This window comes from Quercus robur, chromosome 3 (assembly GCF_932294415.1).
Source record: "Quercus robur chromosome 3, dhQueRobu3.1, whole genome shotgun sequence".
Classification (NCBI taxonomy): Eukaryota; Viridiplantae; Streptophyta; class Magnoliopsida; order Fagales; family Fagaceae; genus Quercus; species Quercus robur.
The window spans coordinates 57,208,295-57,231,219 of NC_065536.1; the positions used below are offsets into that span (position 1 = coordinate 57,208,295).

The window sequence follows — 22,925 nt, forward strand, 5'->3', positions numbered from 1 at the left end:
GAATCTGGGAAGCTAGAAAAGAAAAAGGTTCGGCGCAACCTCGTTGGAGCAAGAAGCTTGGAGGGCTTAGGTGCACTGGGTAGATTAGGCTTGGAGGGTCTATTGCTGTCCTTGTATCCCAACTGTATTTTCTAGTGGATTGATTACTGCTTGGAGGGCGGCGGAGAGGTTTTTCGCCGAGGACTTTGGTTTCCTCTTCGATAACACATCGCGTGTTGTCTTTGTGTTTGCATCTTCCTTCCTCTCTATCTTTGCCTTTATATTATCTTCTGTGGATTTTATTCTGTTATGGCTTAGATAGTTTTTAACCTATTTCACATTATAGCATATGTTAAGTTTCCGCACACTTGTTGTTTGACATATTGCTTGTGTTGGTTAAGTTAATTTTTGGGGGTCTAAACGTTCAAAAGTGTATTGGTACACGTTTTTGAACTTTCATATATATATACACATAGACACACACATATATATAGAACTAAAGTCATAAATTATTTTATAAAATGCTAATTTAGTGAGTGGTTATTAGTAAGTAAAAAAGTGATGTTAGTGAACCATGTTAGGTTATAAGGATTAGGAACTAATGCATTAGAACTCTAATTTGTATTGTTGGCAAACCATGATCAAAACAGGTTTTAGTCTTGTTTAGACTTGCTCAAAGTATATGTGTTTTATGTAAAGTTGGAATTGAGTTACTGCAGAATTTACTGTGCAATTTTGTCTAGCTCGATCGATCGAGTCTTATTCTCGATTGATCGAAACTCGGGCAGAATGTTTTTCTGCAAAATTCTTCCAACTTAGCCCAAGCCCGTTTGACATGTGGGGTTTTATGTTTTGTCTTAAGTATAAAAGGGAAAACCCTAGCCATGTTTTTGGTTGTCCATTATGCTGTGTGTGTGTGTGAATCTTTTGTGAGATCAAGAGGTGGTTGCCTTCACACATACTTAGGGTTTCCAAGATTCTAGACTATGTCAAGAACTTGGTGATCGATTCAGTTGTTGCATTAAAGAGCTTAAAGAAACACAAGCGGGTGTGCTTGTATTTGATGGAGAATCGAAGAAAGAAGGAGTTCGTGGTCTCGGAGCTTGCACGTGGTCGTGTCAGTAAGTTTCTACTAGTGGGGTAGCAATAGGATGTTAGTGGTCTAAGTCGCTATTGTAAAACTTTGATTCTTTCATAGTGGATTTAGGTTTACCTTGAGGATAACTAGGTTAAATCCTCCCTAGGTTTTTACCGGTTTGGTTTCCTGGGTCATCATATCTTTGTATTCTTTATATTCCGCACTTTACATTGATATGATTATATGATTTTGTTAACCTAGATCTAAAATTTGGACTAAGTAATTACTTGGCTAATTTACTAGGTTAATTCAGTTGTGTTTTAAGGGGTCTAAAAACAAACAAGTGGTATCAGAGCGGGTATCTCTTTTGTTGAAGATCTTTTGATCTCTGAGCTGATCCTTAACCCCTGTTGTCATGGAACACGGACACTCTCTTGTTATTCCACCTCACTTTGATGGAAATAATTATGCTTATTAGAAAATAAGGATGAAAGCTTTCCTGAAATCAATTGATGAGAGAGTCTGGAACTCCGTTGAATACGGATGGGAGAAGCCCACTACTCTTGTTAGTGAGTGGCAAACTTCTCAAAAAGAAGCAGCCACGTTCAATAGCAAAGCTGTGAATGCTATTGTAAGGTTGAATTTAATCAACCATCTTATTGGCTTCATTCCGTGCCAAATTTCTTGTATTTCAGCATTTAGTAACCTTGTATTTAGGTGGGTTTGTTGTAAGGGTAGTGAGTGAGATAGAGTGTTGATTGCTCAAGAGTGTCCAAGAAAACAGAAACTTGCAGTTTGATCTCGCGGGTGACTCGCGACTGCAAGCCGCCAGATGCAGCACATGTGCCAAGCATGCTAGAAGGTGAACAGTCATGCTAGCTGGAGCACTACAGGACAAAACAGGACAACTGGCCATACGATTATCTCGCGACTGGATCTCGCAACTCAGTCAAGTCGCGAGGCCAAACCGCGAGCCACCCCTGTTTTGAAAAACCTGATATTTCACATTCTCCTCTCACCTCAGTATAAATACCCCTTATACCCACAAATGAAAGAGAGCTTCCAGAGAGAATTTTGAGAGAGAAACCCTAGAGTAAAACAAGATTGATTCACCTACAATCTATACATTAGAGTCTCTTCAAATTCCTTAACTCTCTTCCTCTCCATTGTCAAACCCTTGAGAGGCTTTTTACCAAAACCTTGTTCTCACCATATTCATTACTGTGAGAGGGCTGTTTGGTGTTCTGGGAAGCAGTTAGGAAGGAACCAATCTACATTGGTTGATGCTATGGTCTAGTAGCGGAATCCGGGAAGCTAGAAAAGAAAAAGGTTCGGCGCAACCTCGTTGGAGCAAGAAGCTTTGAGGGCTTAGGTGCACTAGGTAGATTAGGCTTGGAGGGTCTATTGCTGTCCATGTATCCCAACTAAATTTTCTAGTGGATTGTTTACTGCTTGGAGGGCGGCGGAGAGGTTTTACGCCGAAGGCTTCGGTTTCCTCTTCGATAACACATCGCGTGTTGTCTTTGTGTTTGCATCTTCCTTCCCTTTTATCTTTGCCTTTTATTATCTACTGTGGGTTGTGATTTTGATTTGGCTTAGATAGTTTTTCCAATTCTATATTATAGCTTGTGTTCATTTTCCGCACACTAGTTGTTTGACATATAGCTTGAATTGGTTAATTTGTAAATTGGGGGTCTAAACGTTCAAGGGTGTTTTTACACTATTTGAACTTTCAGCTATCTTTAATGCTGTTTCTATGGAGGAATTTAAGAGAATCTCTAATGTTGAGGTTGCTCATACTGCTTGGAATATTCTCTAGACTGTGCATGAAGGCACAAAGGCTGTTAAAATTAATAAGTTGCAGCAATTAATTTCTAAATTTGAAAGCATTAGGATGTCTGATGATAAATATTTTGATGAATTTTATGCTAAGTTTAATGACATTGTTAATTCTGCATATAATTTGGGTGAAATCTATGATCAACCTAAAATTGTTAGGAAGATTCTTAGATCTTTAACTGAAGATTTTAGACCCAAAACGACTGCCATCACTGAGAGCAAGGATGTGGACTCCATCCCAGTTGATGAACTTGTAGGATCTCTTCAATCCTATGAGTTGGACCTACCTAAGACTAGCAAATCAAAATCAATGGCCCTCAAGTCTGTTGATGATGTTGAGGCAAGTGGATTTGATGATAATCTCTTTGCTACTAAAATTGCTTACCTTACCAAGAAGTTTAGAAATTTTCTTAGGAACAATAACAGAAGGGCAAGAGGTAATAACATTGCTGAACCTAGAAATTTTAGGAGGAATGATCCCACTAAGGTTAATAACATTGAAAAACCTAAAGAAAAAGTAGGTCAACCTTCTAATAATTCTATGGGTTCTCAATGTTTTGGATGTCAAGGGTATGGTCATATGAAATTTGAATGTCTTACATACTTGAGGTCTAAGGGTAAGATTATGGCCGTCACCCTTAGTGATGATGAAGTTTCTGATGATGAGTCTGGTTGTGACGAGTATGGAAATTTCATTGCATTCACTGCTACTGCTGTAGTCAACGAAAGTTTGTCTATTGAAGAGAACCCTTCTGATGGGGAACTCACTGAGGATGCAGATCTTCAATAAGCCTATAATAAACTTTGCAAAGTTGTTGCAAAGGATGCTATGAGTGTTGAATTAGGCTTAAAGAAAATTGCTTCTCTTAAGCTTGATAAAAAAAATTTGCTTGTGAATTTATTTAATGCTATTGAACTTTTAAATAATGTGAAGATTGAGAATATGCTTTTGCTTGAAAAAGTCAAGAAATTGGAACATGAACTATCTGTTGCTAGAAAACAAACTGATAAGTCTGCTAGCTCCAAACTAGATCACATGCTAATTGTTCAAAAGTCTCCCTCTGACAAAACTGGCTTAGGTTTTGTAGAAAGCATCACTATATCTGCACCACATTCCATAAACTTTGTTCCTTCTTCTTCTTTCGAACCCCCTGTGAGTGAGATTATCAAACCCTCTGTGAGTGAGGCTAAATCTGTAGAAGTTACACCACCTAGGAAGATTAGGGTTGACTAAAAGAGTCTAAACCTAAGGAGTCTACCCTCACTAAGGACAAGTTTCATGGTAAGCCTGCTTGGGTTTGTCATTTTTGTGGGAAGTCTGGGCACATTCGTCCAAATTGTTACAAGCTGCAAGCTGCTAAGAGAGAAAATAAACCAAAAGTGCATGTGCCTCAAGCACAAGATCCTATGATACTTATTGGTGAATTGGTAAAGACTTTAAACCTTTATTCCAATCCTAGAGTTGGTAATCATTCTCGTGTGAATAAGAACTCCAATGCTTGAGGTGCATCTAAAAAGTTTTGGATGCAAAAGGCTCAATCTAAGTGAATCTTTTTGACATGGTCCTTGTGCTTCATTGCTCTACTCTTTGTGACCATTTTTGTTTGTTTTATTTTGTTTCTAGGACTTGCATTGCATAACATTCATGCATTTCATTCTAGGACTGTTTTTTTTTAAATATATATATATATATATATATATATAAGGAAAAGGGAAGCAAATTGTGTTTTGCATTTTTTCTTGGATTTGAAATCTAGGTTGGCCAATTTAATCTTTACTTAACATGTTTATGTACTTTGTTTAGCTTGGATGAGCTTATTTATTGCACTTTACTAGTTGAAGCTTTGTAGTGCATGTTGTGTGGGAAGATGTTTATAGTTTTTGATTACATGATCTTGATCTTGAAGTCACATGCTTTTGATTGTTGGATTTGAACTTATTGAGAAAGGCATAAATAACCATCTCACCACTGTTTACTAGCTAATCATGAACACCTTAGTGCACATCGTAAGATTTTGTGCTCGAGAAAGTGTAGCACATGCACAAAAAGAACATAAGGTGTAGCCTTGGCTTAAATGATAAAATTAGTGTGTACATTATTGGACTTAATGTTAAATCAAACAAATAAAATTGGTGTGTACAATATGAGGCAAATTCAAGAAACTTACATGATTGCAAGCTTGTTTTCTAGGAGATGTGAGAGTTATATGATGTAACTCTTTAGGTGATAGTCTCTTTCAAATTCAATGTGATGAATTTTGTGGAAACTGTGATTGATTTCTATTTACATTTCACCTCACATATATCTCAAGTTTTTGCTAATTGCACACACTACACAAGTTACTCTTTGCTAAACTTTGTACATGTTATTGTGTGTGATTTTGGTTTGGCCAACCAAGTTTGAAAATTCCTTATATTTTATGTAAAATGTGCTTGAAGCCTGAGAATTTAAGGAGAATTGTTTGAACATCTTAATTTTGGGAAAATTGGGTTCAAAACAAGTGTTTTTGAAAAGCATTTCATCTCATACTCATGCATTTTGTTCACAAAATTCAATGCTTTAAGGAGTTTCTACAATTAGGGATTTTGTTCAAATTGAGCTTAATTGATGAAATTGGCTTGTTTGGGTGATTGATTTGGTCATTATATACTGTTCTTTATTAAGTATAATGATCAATTTGGTCAATTTGTTGGTTTTGAGAAATTGGGTTTTTCAAATTTTGGGGTTTTTGATGTAAACTCTATGCTCAAGTCAATTTTGTGATTTTAAAGCTAAATTGAACTTCTTTTCACTGCATTAGGGCATGCATCATGTGTTGATAATGTTCATGCATCATATAGAATTGTTATTTCTATTTTTTTTTTGCTAACTTGCAGTCTGCCTTTGTTTTTCTTTGGTTCTTTTCTGTGTGTCTTGTCCTTTCCTTAGCATCATGCCTAAAAAAACTAGAGCCAATAGGACCTCCCACTTCTTCTCCTTCCCCTACCTTTGATAGTGATAGGTTTCTGAGTGAGAAAAACCAGGAAGCGTTTGAGAAGCTTAACCTTAGGAGAAACATTTGGGCTGAGAGAAAGGTACCTTTAGATGAGCTAGATCCCGAGATTAGGCGTAACTTTGAGCGTAGGGGCTGGTTACCTTTGTTGGATATTTCACATCCACCTTTAGCTTCCTTGATTATAGAGTTTTATTCGAACCTCTCTATCCACTCCTATGATGCCAACACTCTCGTGAGGAGTTGGGTACGGGGTGTAGGATACACCATTACCCCTTCGGTAGTGGCTGATGCCCTTAGGGTACCAGTGGTCCGGCATCCTGTCTACCCTTATGATGAGTCTCCTCCCCTGGATGACATCATGTATTATATCACTGGGTCTTCTATCCAGTGGTGTTCTGATCCTCGAATCACCACTATTGAGCTCACTGCGATTCATTATCTTTTCTTTAGGATTGCTTATCATTCATTTTGGCCTATCTGTCATCTGCACATCATTCCTTTAGAGCGTTGTGCATTTTTGTATGCCCTGGTTACTGATGCTCCTATTAGCTTTCCTCATCTTTTTATTCATTCCCTGATTGAGGTGCCTAGGAGTAGTTCTATTGCTCATGCTTTGTTCTTCCCCGTCTTTATTCACCAGATTCTTTTGCATCTCAGTTAGTTGAGTTTCTTGCATCTGAGCCTGTACACTTTGTTGCTCCCATAGGTGCCACCTTTCTTAGGCAGAGTGCTGCTCATTTGAGAGCTAGCTCTAAACGCCCTAGGGTAGAGCCTTCCAGTGTCGCACCTCCTCCTCCCTCTTCTACAGGTGATGCTACAACTGAGGAGCCCGTTGATCATGTTATTGATGCTGCTGCTGTTGATGTTCCTCCACCTCTTACCTCGGATGATTCAGACATTCGACGTATGTTGGAGACTATCATGACTGTTCAGGCGGTTCATGGACAGATTTTGGTGCACATGCTTGATGAGCTTCGTGCTTTGGGAGTGGATCTGGAGCATTTGAGACGATCGTCTCCGCCACCTCCTTTTGATGATGTGTGATTGCCCTTTGGCATTCCGTCACAAAAAAGGGGAGTACACTTGTAGAGGATTTTTGTAGTTAGGGGGAGATTTTTGTACTTGTAGAGCTTGTGGAGCTATTAGATTGTATCTAGATGCTTCATTCTGTAATTACATTTTTTTTGGCTCATGATGTATTTTTGGGTTTTTCATGATAGGGGGAGATACATTTATTGGTATATGTTTCTTGTTTCACATTGCTTATTGATTTATATTTATGAGTTATTCATGATATATGTCTTTATTGTGTGTTATGTGAAATCAAGAAGTTATTTTTGTTTTACTTGCATTTTCCACATGCGTTTATGAGTTTGTTGAGTGTTTCAGGAAATATACAGGTTGATTCAGTCATGCTGCTGTCTACACTTGCAACTAATAGATAGTAGTTAGGTTGAATTTGTTGTGTTGGGCTATGTTTTTATATTGGGTTGTTTTTGTGTAAACTTTGAGCAATTTTGTTTAGTTTTGTGTTTTGTCATGGATTGTCAAAGGGGGAGTTTGTTAGGTTCTAAGGATTAGGAACTAATGCATTAGAACTCTAATTTGTATCGTTGGCAAACCATGATCAAAACAGGTTTTAGTCTTGTTTAGACTTGCTCAAAGTATATGCGTTTTATGTAAAGTTGGAATCGAGTTACTGTAGAATTCACTGTGCAATTCTGTCTGGCTCGATTGATCGAAACTCGGGCAGAATATTTTTTTGCAGAATTCTTCCAACTCAGCCTAAGCCCGTTTAATGTGTAGAGTTTTATGTTTTGTCTTAAGTATAAAATGGAAAACCCTAGCCACGTTTTTTGTTGTCCATTATGCTGTGCGTGTGAATCTTTTGTGAGATCAAGAGGTGGTTGCCTTCACACATACTTAGGGTTTCCAAGATTCAAGACTATGTCAAGAACTTGGTGATCGATTTAGTTGCTGCATTAAAGAGCTTAAAGAAACACAAGTGGGTGTGCTTGTATTTGCTAGAGAATCGAAGAAAGAAGGAGTCCGTGGTCTTGGAGCTTGCACGTGGTTGTGTTAATAAGTTTCTACTGGTGGGTAGCAATAGGATGTTAGTGGTCTAAGTTGCTATTGTAAAACTTCGATTCTTTCATAGTGGATTCAGGTTTACCTTGAGGATAGCTAGGTTAAATCCTCCCCAGGTTTTTACCAGTTTGGTTTCCTAGGTCATCATATCTTTGTGTTCTTTATATTCTGCACTTTACATTGATATGATTATATGATTGTGTTAACCTAGATTTGAAATTTGGATTAAGTAATCACTTGACTAATTTACTAGGTTAATTCAGTTGTGTTTTACGGGGTCTAACAACAAACAAACCAGATGAAAACCGGTAAGAATTTGGAACATCAATAGTTTGTAAAAATAGCATTACTCACTTAAAGATTGATTATCTTCCTGATGAAAATTTACTCCTGTTGTGGTCAATAGGGCTGTCCACGACCCGCTCGGACTCGAAATACCGCCTGGAATCCGATCATCTTCACCCGAAACTGCCCTATCAAAGCTTGGTTTCGGTCGGACGCGAGTTGCTGGCAGAAGGACCCGAGGCCATCGGTTCAAGTTGGGGGTTAGCTGTCTGAGAAACTAACGAACCTGACCCGCACGATGAGCTATTCTTCCCTCGTCGGAAATCACGAGTTTCAGCCAAAAACCGGTAAGTCCAAACTCTAAGTCCGACGATATAGGCATATTTCGGCCAGATTCATCAAGATCTCGGCCCGATCTTTATAGATATAGGAAAATATCAGCCAGATCTCATTAGATCTGACCAGATCTGACGAGATCCGGCAGTATTTCGGCCAAAATCTGGCTAGATTTCGCTCCACTCCGGTGAACCTGAAACCAACCGATATGTACTCGAAACCGATACAACTTGAGCCGGCAAACTTGAAACTATGGCTGGGTCGGTTACGGGTTAAATTTTTCATCACCCGATTCAGTCGGGTCGAGTCCGGGTTGGGCACAAACCCAACCCGTGGACAGCCCTAGTGGTCAGGCAAAATTATGCTTGCCATGTTAGAACAGGATGTTGGAGTAGATTCTACCATCAGGTGGGCTTTCATTCTTTTTATTCAATAGTTCTAGAATATGAGTTTGTTGGGTAATTTGAGGTATTCTCTTCATGATTCTCATGAAAAAAAAAAAAAAAAGTATTCTCTTTTTTACTGAGTTTCAGGTAAATCCTCGCGTAAGTGCAATATTTTTCATTTACTCAAATTATAGGTCTTCCACAAGTAAATATTTTTGTGAGAAGATATAATATATTGGAAAATTTTCATTTTAAACCCTGTAGTTTAAAGATATAACAAATTAAACCCTGGGTTGAGTTTTAAAAAAAATGACAAAAGAAATTATTAACTTATATTAAAGATCAAATATAATAATATTCTATATACGTAGTTGAGAGGTTTAATTTGTTATATATTTTTTTTAACCTCACTCTGATTTTGTGAATATAATTTTGAGCATCTCGATATGCCAAATGCTTGCCTTCGAGCAAAGTCCAATTAATATATTTATTAACAAAAATGTTTTACTATATGCTCCATGATTTTGTGTAAAAATCATAAAATATTCAAAAGGACACAGCTAAAGGACGGTGGTATCTCTCATATTATATGTACACCCGCTAAATCTGGTCTGAGTTTGATGATCTCATTGCAGCATCATGCTCAAAATTTCATACCCATACGCAATCTCTCACTTGGTCAAACGTTTTTTTTTTCACTTTTGAGTCATTGACTTACACTTTAGGAAATACTTGTTACACATCTTGTTGTACACATGCGAAAATTGCATTGAAAACGTGACTTGAAATTGTTACTTTTAGACTGAAAAATTCTTGTTACACATTTTGTTGCACACGCGAAAATTGCACTGAAAACATAACTTGAAGCTGTACTCTTAGACTTTGATCTCGCCTCAATTGGAGTATAGTGCTTGCAGACATGCCATCAGTGTTCAGATATGTTGAACAACCATGCACCAAATTCACTTGTGTCACATGCAAATCTTCATAATAAGAGTTCCAGCATAGATGTCTTTAATCTGTATTTGAACGCTTAATGCATTAAATTTGACAGTGATCTTTTGTCAGGCAATAGAACTCATGGTTGTTGATGCTCTATTAAAGGCAAATGATTGTCTTGACATTGCATCCTCAATTCATCAACCGGCAGAATTGGAAGGTTTGAACTCTACACATTATCATGAAACTTCTAGGTTTTACTTTACAGCTCTGACATAGTCTCTCTTAAAGTGCAATTAGATGACACAAACTTGAAAATCATTGAAATTTCTAATACCCAAGAGCTCAAGGAAGAAAGAGACATTATCCAACGCATTCAAAGAAGGGAGCTATATCAGGTATCTTATTACAATTACAAGATGGGGAAGAAGTAGTAATGCTTGAAATTCTTCATGAATCAAAATCTTTAAAATCTTCTAGAGTAAATTTTGGATAATATCAACCATAAAGGCAATATAATTTTATCGCCTTGATATGTTTCTCAGTTCTGCAATGAGTTCTCTGTCCCAAAGGACAAGATGGAGCACTTCAAAAAGATCACTCCCCAAGATATCATTTGCTCCCAGGTCCAAAAAAGATATATGATTTTACCATGGTCTTTGTTTCTCAAAAGTGGACAAACAGTTTCCTAAAGTGTAATTTTTCAACCAGAAAACGGGTGGTGTGACGCTAGAAGAAGAAGATATTGTTGTGACCAGTCACCAATGTTAAGATCGATTTGGCACGAGGAAGAAACAACCCTCTTCAAAGGTAAAAACAATGATTATGATGAAGGCAGTGTTCATCTTTGCATACTGTTTGATGAATTTTCTACTTCTAATCTAATTTGACAAATAATCTTTTTCCTCATGCATGTTTCTCCTCATCCAGCATCAAATTCTTCAAGGTACTGAGATCAATTCTCTACCAGGATTTTTTATTTTTTATTTTTAATGTTTTTGCTTATCATTGATCTCTGTAAGCTTCACTAAGGACTAGCTAACAGATGTTATTTTCAATTTTTATGGAATATTTCAAACATAATGCTTCAGGTTAGCATATGTTGAATTCAAACTCAGTGATATAGAGGGTAGCCTTCAACTTTAGCATAAGATTGAATATCCGGAATCAGGACTATTTATGCTTAGAAAATTCTTTACTTAAACCTGAGTACATGGTGAATTTAGTGATGTTATTTGCAAAATCCTTGATGAATTAGATTACAACCTAAGAACCCTTGATTGAATAAATCGGTATCATGTTAACTACATGGTCAACTATATTTCCAAGGTAGAAGGTGGTAAACCTCATACAAAAAGTGCTTACAATGCAGGTTAACTAAGACTTATAGCTTATGCTTTAGAAATCAAGAGTAATTCTGCTAAATGCCAATGAATCCCAATTTAATTAAAGGCACTGCTTTTAAATTTTAATCCTTCTTGAAGCTGAATTGGTTTAACTAATAATTTATGAACAGTTTTTTTTTGGTGGACATAATATTACTTGCACATTGTGAGAATTAACAGCTTGACTTTTGTCAGGATTATGACAGAAATGAGATGTTCTCAATCCAAGTTGATCGCATCAGCCACTTGCCGCCTGCATTTTACCAAGATATGATAGTGAGGGTGTACTCTAAGAAGCCTGAACTGGTTTGTGGAAAATAAAGACATTGATTTTGCTAAATCATTTATATGGTTAGGATATTTCTTTATGACCTATGCAAATGTTACATACAGGTGGCAGCAGTGTCTGAGGCCTTCAAAAACTTTTGGCTGAAGACTTACGGAATGAAAGTGCAGGTTCATGCAACTCCTGACTCAAAGAAGCAGCGCCGGAGATAATTGCTTGCTAGAAGATGTGTGACCTTTATATTTCTCTTAATTGGAATAGGTACATAGTCATTGATAAAGAAACATAGTAATGCCATGAGCAAATGTGCAATGTCCATATATAATGAATAATATGAGCAAATGTGTATATCCAAATATCTCAATTCCAGGTATAAATGTATAAAATGAATCTCACTCAATTTGCTTGGATACCCAAGCTTAAAATTTCCATGTTGCTCTCATATATACTAGCTATTGGGGCTGTACTATATAGTGTTGATTGTGATTCTGGTTTGTGTATTCAACAAATGGGATATGCAGAATATAGGGTAAGAAAATAAGCAGGTGCTGATTTAGTGGTTGAACTACTTGAAAATTTGTCTCTAGAAAAAATTAAATTAATTGGAATTGTAGACCTTAATTATATTCAAAATTCATAAATCACAATTTACTAAGATTAGTTGTGAAACTTTTAATGTTTCTAAGTCAGAGCCTTATGATGGAAATAAGAGCTATTCCTAAGAAGCATGGACACAAACATGGCATGGAACACGGTAATACAACATTTCTTCTTGCTCCACTAATGGGAGTTGCTGCTCAAGCCCTTTGCATGACAATGCCTTGCTTAAGTATGAGCAGAGCTCAAAAACCTTCCACTAAGTACTTTCCATCAAGTTTGGGACCAATGAATCCTGTTACCTCACACCTTGACACATTTGAACTTCCCATTGAAAAAAAAAAAAAAAAATTATAAAAACGTTATGACCATACGTTGAACTTCAAAAGTCCATTGGATGCATTGAAAAAAAAAAAAAAAAAACTTGAAAATTATTTTTGAAATTAGAAAAAAAAGTTTATAAGTGTTCCTGTTTAAAAAAAGTCATTGGTTTTGCTTAATTAGGCATATAGAAATTATATTTTATTGGTATTTAGGTAAGGGAATACGTAGGAAGTACAAACATTTCATTTAGGGTGCCGTACTCATATTGTACAGGTGTTGTATCGGCTGTTTTATGTTAAAAATTTTCAAAAATTATTCGTATTACTATGTTGTACCTGTGTCCGTGCTTCCTAGGGGAATACTCAATTTTTGTTGAATGGGAGATCGCTTTTGGAAAAAGAATACCAAACATGCTTTTAGGCTTTTTAACTTTTTAACTCTCTCTCTCTCTCTCATGGCTTATTGGTGACTATTTTAGCATTTTCTTTGGAAATGCTCTAGAGAATAATGAACAAATTCAATTATTATGTTATTACATTTTAGGGAAATCTTTTTAGTAATTTTGATGGTCCCAAAACTAATCCTCACTATAACTAAATTGCTTAAGAGAATAAGGAACAAAATCACACCAAACTTGATTTCTAAAATATAGAACTCATTAAGATAGTAAGATAAAGAGTAATTAATAAGTACTCTTAGAATACGGTAACATGATATTCTTTCTTCTCACATTCAAAGCGAGTCCAACCACACACACACATATATGTATATACTCCAAGAGAAACATGCATCAAAGGAAATTAAGCAATCTAGGCAGGGTGAAGTCTCCTCCAGTGATAGAGACTCTGCCATCATTTTACACAACTATAATTGTTTGAGACAAACATTACATTCCAATTTCCAATCAGAAAAAGAGTGCAGTAAAATCAAAGCACCCCTTCCAAATATGACACCTGCGTGAGGCAGAATCAAATATTTGATATGTACATCAGTTTTTCAGAGATAAAATTTAAATCCTAAATCTAAATGACATAAAAATACAAGATGATTTTAATCAATTGAGTTATAAGGCTTATGGTATATACATAATTTACATGCAAAGTAGTTTTTTTTTTTAATCTATTTTCTTTTTAGTGTTGGAAATATTGTTAAATTGTACGTATAATAAAAATTTTAGATAGTAAAATACAGTGCATGACGTGGTTAATATGTTAGTATGTATAAATATTTGAAGATAAACCTTGTTGTTTTAAGTATAACGGTACACGTCAAACGGCACTCTTCATCTGGGAATTGTAATTCTCAAGGAGAAGTTGAGTTCGAAGGCGCGACTTTTCGAATCTTTCTCTGTCTCTCTCAGGTTTGTTATTTATTTGCTATTAGCTTTTCGATTTATTTAGCTGACTGATTCGTAATCAATCCTTATCTCTCTCATCATCTACAACAATCTATGATCTAAAATTTTTTGGTATAAAAAAGGAAATTGAATACGAAATTGATGAGTCTAAACAAGAATTAAAATTAATAGAATAGTTTGAAAATTTGATTTTTCACCCTAATTGGTTAATTGGATTGGATTTTAATTGGTGGGTAGTTCTCAGCCATGGAACGGGAGAATGGTTTAATTTTGGTTCTTGGGGCTTGTTTATGAAGAGTTTGGGTTAGTTAAGAAAAGGGTTGTGGAGTGGGTTTCAAAATACCAAATTTCGGTGTTGAGAAAAAACCAGACGGGGGAAGTGTGAAACTAGAGCTTTTGTTTGGGGACAAGTTCTTGAGTTATATTGCTGTAATGTCTCTGAAAATTTAAGGTTTTTTCAGCCTTCCGTGAGCTTGTTGAAGCCAAAGTCCATAGTTTGACATACATTTTAGCTGTAGCTCTTGGTTGAGATATGAGTAATTTTCTGATGTTGGGAGGCCTAAGGTTCCCTATGATAGTGTTTATTGGTGTGATGTAAAAACAAGGTTTTTATAATCCCTTTAAAGGTGGCCAACAATGCTCAAATGGGTCTCTAAGATATCGAAAAATTGGTGTGCCATAATGAAAGCTTGGAAATTTATTAAAAAAAAAAAAAATCTATCTAGTGACTGATCTGTGGAGTATAAAAATGATGTTTAATGAAATTATGGTAATTTTAGGATTATATTTATCGGAGTTCCTAAAAATCAGGCTTTAGGCTTAAAAATGTATTGTGTTAAGGGCAATATTGGTAAAACAATTTTGCAAAATCAAAAGAAGCCATGGAAACTGTATTTGAATTCCTAAGACTTCATTTGGGTGGTCTTTAGGGCTGGGGTTAGTGGGGTATGACGGGATCTTATTTTGGAGATCTAAGGATCGTAATATGTAAAAATTGGGTTTTGGTGTCATTCAGGGCAACATGTGATTAAGACATAGAGGTTTTTGGTGGACTAAAACTGGAGTTTTTGTACTGCCTTAGTTCGCTTTGGGGGTTGTCTTAAATGGGTTTGAAGGGTTAAGCACATGTAAGTAAGCATTTATACCTTATACGTATTAATAGATGCCTTTCTACTTGTAATTGATTTAATGTCCTATTAGTAGAGCTAGTTTTAGTCTTGCATCTATTTGATTGGGTTGCACTGTTCTTCATTAGGTTCAAGTTGACATCGCATCAAACTTTTTTTTTTAGGATAGACACCGCTTCGAACTCTATTGGCCTTGCGAGGGTTAGTAGAATTTGCTAAATTGGTATTTTCCTAAAGACATATTAGTTTCTTTTTTTCGAACTTATTGTTTTCTCAGGAAATAAGAGAGCTACTTGTATTATAAAAATCTGTTAATTATCTTGTTATGACATTGTGGAAGATTTTAATAGACATTTTGCCATGAATGCTTGTGGAACAAGCTAAATTTTAACATGTATGTGAATGTCTTTGATGATGCATTTCAAGCATGTATGTGTTTCTAGAATCTAATTGCTCAAACTGCATTTGATTTTCTATGAGGAATTCATTGCTCATTTTAGTCGTGATGTCTTGAGAAATTATCAGAGTTGGTGATTATGAATACTTTGCTCATGATGTTTTGTTTTTGCATTTTTTTTCTAAGTAATTGAGAAAATAAAATATAGAAAGTCAGTGAACTCTAGCTCAAATGATACATAAGAAAGGGTGGAGTATAACCCATTGGTGCATGTGTAAACTTAACCCAAAAAAAAAAAAAAAAAATGAGGTGAAAAAAAATGATTATGTTGGTGATAATGGAAAATTCCAGTTATGATGCAATGAGAGGTTGTCTGGAAGAGGACCTTAAACACTACAATGTCTTCAAGTAAGAGTGCTTTGCAAGGACCTTAAGCACTGATTTTGTAGATGGTTACTACTTTGAATTAGGTGTGTTCAAAAAGAAGTGTTTCATGCAAATATTCATACACTTGTTTCAGATGGAGCAACCTTACCTATCAATTGGGCAGAATCTAGATGACAATGGAGTGGGGTGAGGCTGGGTTAGCTTAGGTCTAAGGTTTGGTTATCAGTGATGCTGAATCCAGCCTTATTAATTTTGGTTGGGCTGGTTAGGGCTTAGACCATGAATACCAGCTACTTTGTTTTGGGGGAGGAGGGTGGTTGGTGCCTCTTGCTCTCAATGTGTGTATGGCAAATATGCTTTGAGGCAAGATTAAAAGGTAATCGCTCCTTTCTTTCTTTTTTGATTTGGTGGAATTCTTAAATACTGCCCAAACTAGTTGATACCATATTATACCAGCTGATACTTATTGTACTAGTCAATGAATAGGTATAGAAACACCCTTTAAAATGTAATGCTTTAAATACTGGCCATTACTAGGTTATACTGGACTTAGCAGAGAAAAACGGACATTTTGGCCAGTAATCAAAACTGGGCTGGTTCAAAAAATAAAAATTCAATCACGCAGCCCAGTCACTGCTACTCACTACCACGTATGTGGTCACTGCCATGTCTTCGATCGCCTAATCCTCAGCTTCTTGCCCTCCTATTGTCTCCTCTCCTCGTTCTTCTTCTTCTCTTCTTTTTTTCCCCCTTGTTTTGTCTGCCCTACATGTGAATATCTTATGCAACAGTGAAATCTGATGGAAAGTGAAGGCTTTTTTCTTTATCTCCACCCACCCACCCACCCACCCACCCACCCACTGGGCCATGTGGCCAAGTTTTAATGTTTTGCAATTTTTCTTCTTTATCTAGGTACAATGGCGTATATATATAGATCATTCCTGGTTAGGCTTTGATAGATGAGACATACAGTTATTATTTTAATGACTCTTAGCTAATCATATAGGCTTTGACCAATATATATATATGAACTAGCGGTTCACCAGTTTTAACCATTACCAAAATTCTTCATTCTCCCTGACCAAACCGAAATGACCTCTAATTCAGTATTGACAACTTTGATACTGCCTTTGAAAAATAACAAAAGATTGGAAGTTTCTTGAAAAATTTCATACCTAGACAAATAAAAAACTTTGTGATAATTAAATAAAACTCAAACTAAACTCAGTTGAAATGGGAGTTTACACAAATCCATTTTCAGCTACTAACTCTGAAATTAGACAACCAAAACACATAAGATTACCAAATTACTCTAGGCATTGATATTCAAATAAAGTCCAATGATTAAAAGCTAGTAGCATATTATTGCAAATTGCAAAGGGAATTAAGAATTGACTCGATAATATGAACAAATTTTTGACGAACCCTAAGTGGGTGGTTGCATGGCAAATTTAGTTTGTATTTCTAGATCTCTTTTGTCTCTAAGGAACTTAGAAATGCATGTTATGAATTTATATTGGATCATTGTCTTGGGCGGAGTTAGGAAAGTCTTGGCATATCTAGCTTAGAAGAGAAGAGAGCCAAAGGCGAACATGTTAAGTTGGTTGGCATAATATTATTAAAACATTGTGCTACACAAAGCCGATATATTGAAGAGAGAGAGAGAGAGAGAGTGCAGATATGAATCAAATTTTCTGGGGTGGTTGTATATATTTAGCAGCTGTTCTATCTGTTTTTGGCTATTGGTGGTACTTTTCAATATCTTGAATCTTTCCCTCATTTTGCTATGTGAAGATTTTTTCTATCAAAAGGACACTTATAATCTGCACTAGATTAAAGGAATGTATATATCTAATGGTGAAAACATTTAGCTCTGTTTTGTATTAGATGAATTTAACCCCACCAATTGGTTAGAAAACAAGTGCATGGTTAATTTTTTCCAGTGCAGACAAATTGCAAAAACCCTTATTCGGGCAACAGCAGAGGATTTGGCGAGGAATAGAGGACAAGTTCTCTCTCTTTATCGCCAAATATTGCTGAGCATCAACTCCCCAAAGCTGCCAGTCGCATTTGCAGCAAGATTGGCTAAGAAAGCAGAGGTTTGTGCTACCTTCATGTTGGCTTCTGAAGAGACATCCCTGCATAACATTGATGACCTTTTGACACTGCTGAGTACTCTCTTTCCCTTCTAAGAAAAGGTGAAATTCCCAAATACATATAATGAGTAAGTCATCTCTCCCTCTCTCTCTCTCTCTCTATGTTCAGTGTTTAAAACTTTCTCTACGCCTACGAGATACAAATGGAACAATCTCATTTTGATGAACTAGTTTGATGTGACATCTTGTTTACTAAAATCAAAATTTTAGTCCTTTGTGATGCATGAATGTATGTTTATTATGCACCCATCTATGACCATAAGTTGGGCAAATAATTCTCAAAAGCAGTTCCATTTTTATTGAATTGAAAAAGTGGATTCATCATATATCTTTGGGAAAAAAAATTGTTGTCTGGTTGTCTTTTCATTTTGTCCATGTGTGAGGAACATTGCTAATATAATATGGTTTATATTGATTTTTAGATCGACAATAATTGCTCACTGTGAGAGAGTCACTTACTATATGCTATTGATTATCCATTTAAGACAATGATTTACGAATACAAAGAATGAACTAATGCAGTTCAGTATGACCATTGCATTTATGGTAATGCCAACATATGTCCTTTTGATGCACAATGAAGCTCGTGAGCAAGAATTTCAACCAGAACTTCATTTAATATAAAAATAAGTTACATGATCAGAAGAATTATCATCTCCTCTCAGGATTTCATGTTATTATGCAGAAGACAAGTAAATATTGTGTGAGATGTGATTGGGAATAATAATATATGACCTAGGTCAACTAAATAACTTGTGATGATGAGATTGCAACATGAACATTATCTGAAATTTTCTAGTAAAATAAAAGATTTTTTTTATCAAGATATGGATGACTTCATTATTCATAACTGTAACATGCAGATATTTGGAGGCAAAATTTAAATATCTTAAAATATCTTTTGGTCAATATATTTTCTTTTGTATTCAGAAATTTGTTCTCAATCGATTTAGTTCTTATAATGCTTGTAGGAAAGTTTTGGAATATTGCTGACGTCCAGACTTCAGAATATACTGCGTGATTGTATGCATACCCAAATGCTGTTTCCAGTTGGAGTTTTATCAGATAATGAAGCGATAAGCTTGTTTGAGAAGACAGTTGGCGATTAGCTAAAACTGGTGAATTCAAATCTAATATGCATCAAATTTTCTAAGAATTTGGTGGATTATCAATTGCCATTACAACCGTTGCAAATGCGTTGAAAAAAAAAATATATATATATGTTTGGAAGGATGCACTCAATAAATTGAAAATGTCTTGCCCAATAAAGATTGAGGGAATGGATGAGGAGGTGTACAAAAGTATAAAGTTGAGTTATGAGTTCTTAGAAAGTGATGAAGCAAAGTCATTATTGTTGCTACATGGAGAGGATTACGACATAGAAGTAGAAGACTTGTTGAAATATGGTGTGGGTCTGGACTTGTTTCACAACGTCCATAAAATAGAGGATGCCAGATGTAGGGTGTACACATTGGTTGAAGGACTCAAAGATTCTTGCTTCTTGTTGGATGGTAATTATATTAATGGAATAGTCAAAATGCATGATGTAATTCGTGATGTCGTCATTAATATTGCAGATGAAGAGAAGCATATGTTTACTATAAGAACTGCTATTGAATTGCAAAATCTGTAGGAAAGCTATATGGCCTCTGACATTTATATTGGCCAGATGTAGGGTGTACACATTGGTTGAAGAACTGCTATATGGCCTCTGGCATTTATATCGGCCAGAGACCCTCTGTAGTTAATAGCGAGGAAGCAGAAATCATGGCTTGTAGGAAAGCTTTGGAATTTGCAATTGATGCAGGTTTCACAGAGCTGTCCATTGGGTCACATTCTGAACGATATACAATGCTTGCTTCAGGGACTTGGATGGTACACAGTTGGCTTTGTCAGGCGTAGTGCAAATTCAGTGGCCCAGTATGCTAGATATGTAGATGATGAACTGATTTGGTTAGAGGATTCTCCTCCACCAGCCATGGAAGCTTTGTAATTTGATTGTACTCATATTCAGCAATAAATGACAAATGAGTTTGGCTTCAAAAAAAAAAAGACTTGGATAAAATCGATATGCAAGAGCTAGACTTCACCATTCAAAAGTACTAGAATACACATAAGATGCTATAGAGAGAATTCTATGAGGTAGATAAAGGTTTCTATCGAAATTAATCAAGATTCATATTTCCACAATAATATCTTGGTACTATTTATTGAACATGATCAAGATAATATGGCCATGTTATCATGAAATTGGGAAAAAAAGGGAGGGGGGGGGGGGGGGGGGGGTGGGGATTGAATTTGTTTTTGCTGGGAGGTCCTGCATATGGTGATGGTTGATTGCATCGTGTGTTGATGAAATACATTCTCAATCAATATTTGTCCCAAAACAAAAATTCATTGAAGCTTTATCATTGAATCTCATGTGTTGCACATTTTTATCTTTTAATGCATATATGACAGTAAAGGGACTTATTTGTGTCCATGTTAGGGCATACAATTTTATCTACAAGTGAAAAGGATTAATGGTTAATTTTTTTTGCTCTTTAGATGGCACATTGGTATAAAATAAAGCTATATGCACTAAATCTTTTAATGGACTTTTCAGTTCACACATCCCCTTTTTCCCTTTTTGAGTGACTTTTTGTAAAAAAAATTATTGTGGCAGGTGGAATTGATTTTGTGAAATCTCAAGGAAAAAGAGGGGTATTTTGTTGGAAAAAGAAAAACTTTACTTGGTATCCAAGAGCAAGTGATGGTAGACTAACTTTTGAAGAATTGTAAAAAATGCATGCCCGCTATTTGTGTTGATTTGCTAGCTAACTCCAGTTTCTCTAACCATGTTATCCCTTCCTTGTAGATGATTGTAGGATGTTGGTTTCCTTGCTTCCCTAGGTTCGGATCAACCACTATTTAGAGAATCCAACAAATGTGCTAACAAATTATTAAGGACAAGCACTATCCAAACTAGTGATTTTGTGATGTACGATAGTCTGATATTTAAATACTCTATATGTCAATAAAACTTGTCCGTTAGCTCTTTATTTTTAATAAATTTCCATCTTCTACCAAACAATAAATAAATAAAGACAGTGAGGTTTCAAGTTTGGGCAACAGAGAAAAATTGAAACAGAATTTTAGTTATTCCATTACGAAATCATGTGTTCTATCTTCTACTTTTACAATTCCCTCCTATTTTAACTATCAATTCAGCAATCCCATTATCAAATTATTTGTCAATTTGACACCCTCATTATTGAATAACTCTTCTCTCCTCATTCGCCCAAAACTTCACACATCATAAAATGATGATAAACTTTCCGATCCACAATACTAGGCAGATTGTAAAATATAGGCCAAGTTGGATTCTACTTTCTTCACTTTTTCATTTTTCTACTCTCTTAACCAAATAAAGGAAAGCTAATATAGAAATATTTCCCTTCTCTTCTCTCTTCTTTCCACCATCAGTGTCAAGAAAAAAAAGAAGGAACCTTCTCTCTTCTTTCCACTGTCAGTGTCAAAGAAGAAAAACTTCACTTTAAAAAACATGTGCTAGACTATAAAGAGATATATATACTTTTCCAGAGAGTCAAAAATGTGTGCTAGACTTCTCTTTGAACTTTGTTTATGAGTCTATGTTGGGCAGGAGCGGTGCCACCTTATGGCCAGGGTGGTCCCAGGACCACCTTGACCTGAAAAAAAAAAAAAAAATTATACGTAATAATTTAAAATTTTATATTTATCTACAGGGGCGGCACCACCTTATGGTCAAGGTGGTCCCAGGACCACCCTGAGTAGGCCTGGTTGAATTCTACTTTCTTCACTTTTTCATTTTTCTACTCTCTTAACCAAATAAAGGAAAGCTAATATAGTAATATTTCCCTTCCCTTCTCTCTTCTTTCCACCGTCAGTGTCAAGAAAAAAAGAAGGAACCTTTTCTCTTCTTTCCACCGTTAGTGTCAAAGAAAAAGAAAAACTTCACTTCAAAAAATTGTGTGCTAGACTATAAAGAGATATATATACTTTTCCAGAAAGTCAAAAGTGTGTGCTAGACTTCTCTTTGAACTTTGTTTATGGGTCTATGTTAGGCAGGGGCGGTGCCACCTTATGGCCAGGTGGTCCCAGGACCACCTGACCTAAATTTTTTTTTTTTTTTTTTTTTTTTTATACATAATAATTTAAAATTTTATATTTAACTACAGGGGTGGCACCACCTTATGGTCAGAGTGGTCGCAGGATAACCCTGACCTGAATTTTTTTTTTTTTTTTTTTTTTATATATACATAATTTAAAATTTTATATTTATCTACCTTTAAAAAAAAAATTTTGGGAACACCCTAAATTTTTTTTTATGCCAATAAATTAAATGTTGGTTCATAATTTGAGCAACTTAACAATATATTAGGGTCTTTCAAGCAAAAAAAAACTACATGTTTTTATATTCTTTTAAGCTTATACTACGGCTTTACTTTTATTTTTTGCTTTACCTAACACACTGTCATTGTATAACTACTTTTCCTCAAAAACATTATAATATATATTATACAACTAATTGGTCAAAGTCACATAAATTTAGCTTTTTTCATTGTACAACTACTTTTCTTTTTTCTTTTTCCGATAATTTTGATTAGAAAAAAAAATAGTAGTTTTAGTTAATTAAGTGAATAAACTTAAAAAGTTAATTAATTTTTATATAACATCAATTAATTCATTATATATGTATATATAAAATAACTTTTTATTTTTATGATAATAATTAAACATGTGATTGTCCATTTTAAGGAAATTTGATTAAATTTACATGAAAAGTGTCACTAAATATTATGTTTTTACATTTTGCTATCATATTATTAGTAATAAATTTATTATATTTTTATTTATATAATTTAAAATTTTATTAATTATATTATTTATGATGTCACCAGTTCCACCATAAGTCGGATCTCGGTCCGACCAAAAAACTAGTATCCAGTCCATTTTCTGATT

At 35.3% G+C, this 22,925-nt stretch overlaps 2 protein-coding genes across 42 annotated transcripts in view; both read left to right on the plus strand.

Annotated features, from left to right (window-relative positions):
- The window catches only part of LOC126718519 (uncharacterized), a 225,007-nt gene that overhangs the window by 101,376 nt on the left and 100,706 nt on the right, over positions 1-22,925 (plus strand). For 3 of the 32 annotated variants that reach the window (XR_007652955.1, XR_007652957.1, XR_007652959.1), the window contains exons 9-10: positions 10,056-10,324; positions 10,472-10,552. The exons of 21 other annotated variants lie outside the window; for them this stretch is intronic. Coding sequence is in view for 4 of the 11 variants with exons in the window: in XM_050420758.1 (XP_050276715.1) it covers positions 11,507-11,617 (111 nt within the window). In the remaining 7 variants the exon portion in view is untranslated. Of the gene's footprint in view, positions 1-10,055; positions 10,325-10,471; positions 10,553-10,637; positions 10,685-10,856; positions 10,873-11,506; positions 11,618-11,767; positions 12,023-22,925 lie in introns of those variants that run through there. 8 more of the 32 variants (XR_007652980.1, XM_050420760.1, XM_050420757.1 and 5 more) reach the window with 5 other exon arrangements.
- The window catches only part of LOC126718523 (disease resistance protein RPV1-like), a 161,567-nt gene continuing 152,363 nt past the window's right edge, over positions 13,722-22,925 (plus strand). For 6 of the 10 annotated variants that reach the window (XM_050420770.1, XM_050420769.1, XM_050420767.1 and 3 more), the window contains exon 1: positions 13,722-13,878. The gene's annotated coding sequence lies outside the window, so the exon portion shown is untranslated. Of the gene's footprint in view, positions 13,879-17,729; positions 18,011-18,895; positions 20,019-22,925 lie in introns of those variants that run through there. The other 4 variants (XR_007652984.1, XR_007652982.1, XR_007652983.1 and 1 more) reach the window with 4 other exon arrangements.